The 8,363-nt window shown below is 36.8% G+C and overlaps 1 protein-coding gene across 1 annotated transcript; it reads left to right on the forward strand.

Moving 5' to 3' along the window:
* The first annotated feature begins 6,406 nt into the window (after positions 1 to 6,406).
* LOC103259746 (vomeronasal type-1 receptor 2-like) lies at positions 6,407 to 7,324 on the forward strand. Its single transcript, XM_008057405.1, has one exon. The coding sequence runs from the start codon at positions 6,407 to 6,409 to the stop codon at positions 7,322 to 7,324; it is 918 nt and encodes a 305-aa protein (XP_008055596.1).
* The last annotated feature ends 1,039 nt before the right edge of the window (positions 7,325 to 8,363 follow it).

Here is an 8,363-nt window from a genome sequence, read left to right on the forward strand (position 1 = left end):
TGAAGCCAACAATGTTGCCCATTGAAGGTGGACTGGATAAAGAAAATGGGGTACATATACACAATGGAATATTATGCAGATGTAAAGAAGAACAAGTATATGGACTTCACAGCAACATGGATGTATTTGGAGTTGATCATACTCAGTGATATATCACAGAAACAAATAACAGAGTATCATATGTTCTCACTAGTAAGCAGACCTTGGACAATTATAATACTATAAGAAAGCATTTGGCAGTAGTGGGAAACTTTCAGGGAAGGGGCGTGGGATTGGCAGTTAAGGGAAACTGCTAGGGGAGGGAGGGGCTCACTGACAAGGGTACCTGCATAATCACTGCTTGTATAGATAACCCTGAATTCTGCTCTACATTTTTATAATTAAAAAAACTATAAATTCGATTTGATAGTACGTTAGGACTGAAAAGAGTGAGAATGTGTTGTAGCATAACTTCTTTAGTTTATATATAAAGTAAATGTGCTAGATAATATATATTACATATAGTTACAGTTATGATTATCTAATCAATATATAATGTTATTACATACATATTATCTATATTTTTAGACATAAGTGTCTCACTGTGTTGTTCAGGCTGGCCTTGAACTCTTGGGCTCAAGTGATTAACCACATCAAACTTTTCAGTAGGTGGGACTACAGGTCTGAGCCATGGCACCAGGCTCAATTTATGTTTTTATGAAGCCAATTACTATTGCCATAAAAAGTTTCTGGACAGTATTTAGAAAAATGCTTTTTGAAAGAATCAGACCGTTTTTGAGAAAAAAGTGCATCCCTAGGTTAAACATAAAGAGGTAGTATGTTTTTTTGAGTGTTACTCAGTCTATACTAGTGCATGCAGGGTTTCAAGGGAGTCAGTGCCTCTATCATTCACTGGAAGTCACTGAACCCCTTCCTCAGGTGCCACTTCGACCTGATGCATCAACGCCTGTCTGGCTCTCCAGGTTGAGTGCAGAAATTTGAGGAGAGCAGAAATTTATTGAGTCCTTGGGTGGTGGCACCAGGCTTAGAAGCCCCCACACTTTTGTAAGTTTTACCTTAAGGAATTCCACTAGGTTCTCAGGGTAAGTATTGGGAGAAAAAAATCCAATAAGCTGGTACTTAAAGGTACTTGAAACTCAAGGCTTGATTAGATTCTGTTTTTATTTTGTATCTAGATAAATGTCTGAAATCCAGGTTTCCCATCATATTATGTGAGGTCTATGATGATTGCCTCACTTTTAGTTCTGCTAAAGTTGGTATGTGGATTCTGGTGATGTGAACCCTTTGCATCCAGTAACTTTTCTTCTCTGCTTTTTGACAGTCATTTACTCATTCATTTATTTGTATTGATTATCATTCCTTCACTCCATTATCACAGTTGGTCTTCCAAAATGATTTCCTAACTCTAATATCTTATTTGAATTTATTAATTCATTAGGTAATTAGTTAATTAATTTGAGTGATGGTCTCACTCTGTCATCCAGGATAGAGTACAATAGCACAATCACTCCCCACTCCAGCCTTTACTTCCTGGCACAGGTCATCCTTTGGCCTCAACTGCCCGAGTAACTGAGCATAGAGGTGCGTGCTACCCCCATGACTAAATTTTTCTTGTTGATTTGTTTAGAGACAAGATTTATAGTAATCATCTGGAAATTTTACTTCTTTTACAATGCCCGTTAATTAAGTAAACAGCCAGCAACCCCTTCAGGTCATCTCCCACTCTGGGAGCTTTTCTGTCCTCCCAGTAAATCCTGTTTTCTTACTTAAAAAAAAATTAAGTAGCACTGGTTTAATAGCATTTAAACATATAAATGCATCTGTCTGTGAATTCAATTATTTTATTAGTTTTAATTGCTTTTATTAGTGAGTTACTTTTCCAAAATTCTCCCTTTCCTAGAGAGAGCTAACTATAAACCCAAACCTCACTTACATGCAATTTATTTATGTACAAACTCCTCACATTTAGCACACAACTCTAAAATTTAAAAAAGGGTCAAGCCCTGGGTCTAATACAAGACTGGATAAACAAATGGCAGTTTATTATACAATAAAAAACTATCCTATATTTAAAAGAAATGAAGCACTGAAAAATTTATCTCTATCAACTACAGTTATTGTGTTGTTTAAATTTTCTATCCCTATTGAAGTCAATATGGGTAAAATATAATTTTCTAGAAAATGTCAATTTGATTCGTATTTCTTAGTTAATTGGTATTGAGATGGGGAAATAGAGGAAATATTTTCTATTCAATTATTAACATCATGCCCCTTCTTTTGCACTTACCCAATTGAAGCTAATTTTTGGGTAGCTTGTTTTATTCTGCTTTTCTTCCCACAAATTAAATGCTAGATGATTAAGAAATAATCAGTTTGGCCACCTGGTATTGGTACGGGATCAGGCATATAGATCAATGGAACAGAATGAAGACTCCAGCAACAAAGCCTCAATTTCTCAACCAACATTTCTTTGACAAAACTTCCAACAACAACCAATGGGGAGAAGAGAACCTTTTCAGTAAATGTTGCTGGGAAAACTGGCTGATCACATGCAGAAGATTGAAACATGACTCCCACCTATCACCACACAGAAAAATTAACTCTAAATTGATCCAAGACATAACATAAAACCTCAAACTATAAGAATCATAGAAAATGCAGGAGACACCCTCATAAAAATTGGAACTGGGAACCAATTTCTGGTCAAATTTCCATATGACCATATCATAAGAAATGAGATAGACAAGTGAGATCTCATCAAGCAAAAGAAAATATCAAGAGGGCAAGAAGAGAGCCCACAGAATGGGAAAAAATATTTGCCAACAGTATATCAGACAAAGGCGTAATATTTAGGATCTACAAGGAACTGAGAGACACTGAAAAGAAAATAAAAGAAACAGTCCCGTTAAAAATGGGCAAAAAACCAGGCTTAGTGGCTCAGCCTGTAATCCCATGCCTTTGGGAGGCTGAGGTGAGTGGATTGCCTGAGCCCGTGGGTTCGAGACCCACCTGGGCAGTGAGACCTCATCTCTACAATAAATCAAAAAATCAGCCGGGCGTGGTAGCACATGCCTGTAATTCCGGCTACTTGGAAGGCTGAGGCGGAAGGATCGCCAGAGCCCAGCAGGTCGAGGCTGTGGTGGCCAGGATTGGCCACTGCACTCCAGTCTGAGTGACAAAGTGAGACTCCAACTCAAAATAAATAAATAAATAATAAAAAAATTAAAATGGACAAAAGACCTGAATAGACACTTTTTAAAAGAAGATATACAGGCAGCCAACAAACACATGAGAAGGTGTTCAGCCTCACTCATCAACAGAGAATTGCAAAAAAATAAATAAACAACCACATTGAAATACCACTTAACCCCAGTGAGAATGTTCATATTTAATAAAACAAACAACAACTGATGCTGGAGAGGATGCGGAGAAAAAGAATGCTTCTATACTGCTGGTGGGAATGAAAACTAGTGCAATCTCTTTGGAAGACAGTGTGGCAATTTCTGTAACAACTAGTAATTGACCTTCCATATGACCCTATTTGGAATATACCTGGAGGAACTCAAGTCATTCTACAAAAAAGATACCTGTACACACATGTTTGTTGCAGCTCTATTCACAATAGCAAAAGCCTGGAACCAACCATGTTGCCCACCAAAGCTGGAATGGATAAAGAAGTGTTGCCTATACACAATGGAATATCATGAAGGCATAGATAAAGACAAACATATGAACTTCACAGCAACTTGGTTGGATTTAGAGTCTGTCATAGTCAGTGATCTATCACAGAAACAAAGAAGAGAGTACCATATGTTCTCACTCATAAGCGAAGCTTGAACAATTATCATTCTTCTATACGAAAGAGATGGGTGGTAGTGGAAAATTGTCAGGGGAGAGGGGTGGATTGGCAGCTGAGGGAAACTGCTAAGGGAGGGAGGGGCACACCTCATCAACAGGGTACCTGCCTAATGAACATTAGTATACCTAACCTTGAATTGTACCCCACATCATTAAAATAAAAAAAAGAATGAAAGAAAGAAAGGAAGAAAGGAAGGAAGGAAGAAAGAAGGAAGGAAGGAAGGAAGGAAGGAAGGAAGGAAAGAAAGAAAGAAAGAAAGAAAGAAAGAAAGAGAAAGAAAGAAAGAAAGAAAGAAAGAAAGAAAGAAAGAAAGAAAGAAAGAAAGAAAGAAAGAAAGAAAGAAAGAGAAAGAGATAAAAGAATAAGTTTGGGACTGGGAGATACTCTCATGGAAGCAGATGATCCAGTGAAATCAATGAGCTTCTGTCTGTCCTTCAAAAAAATGGTCAGATCTCAGTATTTTCTGTTCCTTCCATGGGAGAACCTATCTGTTTCCAGGATAAATGGAAAAAAAAAATCCAAACACTTTAGTGGTCTCTATGGATACACTTATTAGAAACTTCTAATAGACTCTCGGAAGTCAAAAGTTTTTAAAAGCTATTCTCCGCTCCCCAAGCATGAACTGTCATGTCTGTTACATGTGACATGATAATTGCAGTTCTGTGGGGAGGTGAGGTCACAGAATCACAAACCCGTACTTCAGGCTCTGGCTTCCTCCCTCCCTGCACATGCTGTGACCTTCACACTGAGCTTACGGACCTGGTGGCAGGAAGGAGCCTGTGTAACTAATCTGGGTAGGTGTGCATACCTGAAAAATAAACTCATTTGGGGTTGATATTGGTTTAGGGGCAAAGTTTTACAGGAAGAGGGACTAGTTCCTGAGACATGGGCTGAGTGTTGGAGAAAAACTGGCAGCCCAAGTCCATAAACAGATCCATGACTATTTCTAATGTTACTTATTAATAAAATCTTAGTGACGGGCTTCTTGGTGTTTGATTCAAGTGTTATCAAAGTCTGGGTTTTAATGTGCTTCAACATTTTAGTTTCAAAATTCGTCTCTCATTCAACTTTGCACAATACCTCTGAGCAAAAGTCAGAGATGCTTCCAGGAGGAATATAGCTATTTCTGTACAAGCTCTGTGCATTGCCTAAGGAATGTCAAGAAGTTAATTCAATTATGTAATTCACAATAGAGAATATGTGCCCGAATAGGAATTGCTTAAATGTAATAGTTTTTCTGATATCTGGGTATGACATACTTAATGGAGACACTGAATCTGTCTCTACTGAAAGTATCTGTGATCTGTTGTTCCTGGGGGAATATTTTTCATTCCTGAAATTAGGCAATGTCCTTTAGGAAAAAGTTAGCATCATACTAGAGGGTTTATGAAATCAAACAATTAAAGACAATTTAAGAATTTTTGTTCTGAAAGAATAAAGAAACTTAAAAATAAAACCTCATCAGAAAAAGGCAGTTTTAAGAATAACACCATCCTTGTTATATTTTCTCTAATTTAAAAACATTTCAATGTTATTCTTAAGCTCACTTATCATTTTTCTCACCTTTCAATTCATTAAGTGCACATGAGTCTATGTCTTCACTTTTCATTTTGCATGTTTGTGTTTTATTTTAATACTTTCCAATTCAAATATTTACTCATGTTTCAGTTTGCTACTTTACAATAAGAAATATAGAGTCATATAATCTTTGAAGAAGATTAATTTATTTTTTATCCTGAAATACTTTATTGCTATTTATGTTTCATGTTCTCATATTTTAGTGTACAACTTAATTTTATTCATCAATTTCTGTGATGGGTACCATAGTATCTTTAATCCATGTAAAAAACAAAATGATTTTTTTGCCACCTTAATATTTATTTAAAATAAAGTTGGGTCATGTACAATTATTCTGTGTGTCTATAATTTATTAAGATATTTGCCTATGTATTCATAAATTATCTTGCTCTATAGAATAAATACATAGACAAAAATTGGGTAATCATCAAACTAAATTTATAAATAAAAATAAATTTGAACAATGACAAGGTATTTATACCTGTCTGTGTGTGTGTATGTGTGTATTAAAGATCACAACAAGTTAACAGTTATTACATAGCAGAGTAGTGAACACAAATGTTACTGCAACCAAATTACCCAGGTTCAAATCTTTACTTTCCTGTGAGGATTGAGATGAGTCAACTGACCTCCTTGTGATTAAATTCTCCCAGTCTGTCAATAGAGAATAGCATTAATTTTAACCTAACAGAGTTGTTAAATAAAAGAGTTAGAACAGAGTTGTTAAAATAAAATAATAGAATTGGAAAACTTTAATTAATATAACTCATGCATTGTAAGTTCTATCAAAGGAAACAGGTGAGATCTGGGAAATTTCTGAACAGTAAAGTACGTATGTATTAGCTTTTAATTCTCAGAGAGAAGGTATAGTAAGTAGAGATGTTATGTTCTATAGAAATGTAACCAACAACTCATGTTTTCATGCAGAATCCACTTCTTGCTGAATATTGAGTCCTGTAAAAAGACAGAATGGCATCGGTGGATTTGAAAATAGGAATGATCTTCCTATCTCAGGTAGTTGTTGGAATCCTGGGGAACTTTAAACTCTTATATCATTACATGGCCCTATACTTTAGGGGTTGCAGGTCAAGATCCACAGATTTGATTATCAGGCACCTGACTGTAGCCAACTCCTTGGTCATTCTCTCTAGAGGAATTCCAGAGACTATGGGAGCTTTTGGGTTGCGACATTGTGCCACATATTTTGAATGTGAGGTTCTTTTATATGTTCACAGGGTGGCCAGGGGTGTGTCCATTGGTGCCACCTGCCTGCTGAGTGTTTTTCAAATGATCACCATCATTCCTAGGAATTCCAGGAGGTGGGTAAAGCTTAAAGTAAAAGCTCCAAAGTATGTTGGCAGTTCCAGTATCCTGTGCTGGGCCCTGCACATACTGGTAAATATCATTTTTCCTATTTATAAAATTGTCAAATTGGGAAACAAAAATATCACAAACAACAGAGATTTTGGGTATTGTTATCCACTTGGTGACAAAGTCATGAACACAGTGTTTGCAGCATTGACATCTCTCCATGATGTTCTGTGTTTGGGTCTCATGACCTGGGCCAGTAGTTCCATGGTTTTCATCCTGCATAGACACAGGCAGCAAGTCCAACACATTCATAGGACCAATCTCTCCCCCAGATCCTCTACTGAGACTAGAGTCACCCAAAGCATCCTTGCACTGGTGAGCACCTTTGTAGCATTTTACACCCTTTCTTTCTGCATCTATGTTTATTTAGCTCTCTTTGAAGATTCCATTTGGTGGCTGGTTAACACTGCTATAGTAATCACTGCATGTTATCCAACTATTAGTCCTTTTGTTCTCATGTGCCGTGACCCCAGCATATCCAGGCTCGACTGTATCTGCTGCATAAGAAAAATATAATTCTCTTATCTCATCAGAACAATGTGAATTAGCTGTCTAGCATCATATTCAGCCACTGATGCACTGACACATCCAAGAATCTTAAGAACAATTATGAACCCATTTCACTGCAGAGAAAGGGGTGAAGAAGACAGACCAAGACTGGGTCAACATGAAATTGTAAATATTAATAACCACAGTAAATGAAATCTTCTGTAATTATTTCTGTATTTAAACTGCTATATTTTTGTTAATAGTTGCAGTGGAGAAATGCAGATTTCATAAAATAGTCCTGAAATAATGTATAGATAGTAGAACTGTCTTTGAATGTGCAATGTTCAGTCTGAGATATTTAATTTTCCTAAGTATTTGAACTTGGAATTGTATGGACAGCTGCATCAAAGGGTATAGCATGTGGTGGTTGCTGTGGTCTGGATATTTAAAATCTGCAAACCTCATGTTTAAAATAGACCCAAAATTTGGGCATGGGTCTTCATGGGTGTTGTTTGGTTCCTTGAAAAGGATACCTCTGAATGACTTGGTGCTGTCCTTGTAATGAATGAGTACTTGCTTTCTTAATGTCCACCGTTGACAGTTGTTAAAAAGAGCCTAGCAACCACCACTGGCTTCTTCTCTTGCCATGTGATCTCAGCACATGCCAGTTCCTCTTTGTCTTCTGTCAAGAGTAGAAGAAGCCTGTGGCCTTCACCAGATATAGATTTGGTGCTATAATTCTTGTACAGCCTGCAGAATTGTGAGCCAAATAAGCTACCTTTCCTTATAATTACTCGGCCTCCAATACTCCTTTATAGCAATACAAAGAGAAGAAAACAGTGATATTCCAATAAGCTAGGAGCAGGAGTAGTGACCCTGATTTGTAATGCACAGGATCTGGGTGAAACTTGAAAAAGATTAGTTTTTAGTTCTTATAGACTTTGGAGGCTGGATTGTAAATTCTCTGCTTTAGGTCTTAAAATAAGCATTTTACATTTGAATATGATCATTAGCGATGATGAGGTCTCCATATGTTGTTCAGGATTATCTTGAACTTGTGGACTCA

This window comes from Carlito syrichta, unplaced genomic scaffold (genome assembly GCF_000164805.1).
Source record: "Carlito syrichta isolate Samal-C Ts95f unplaced genomic scaffold, Tarsius_syrichta-2.0.1 Scaffold302998, whole genome shotgun sequence".
Taxonomy (NCBI): Eukaryota; Metazoa; Chordata; class Mammalia; order Primates; family Tarsiidae; genus Carlito; species Carlito syrichta.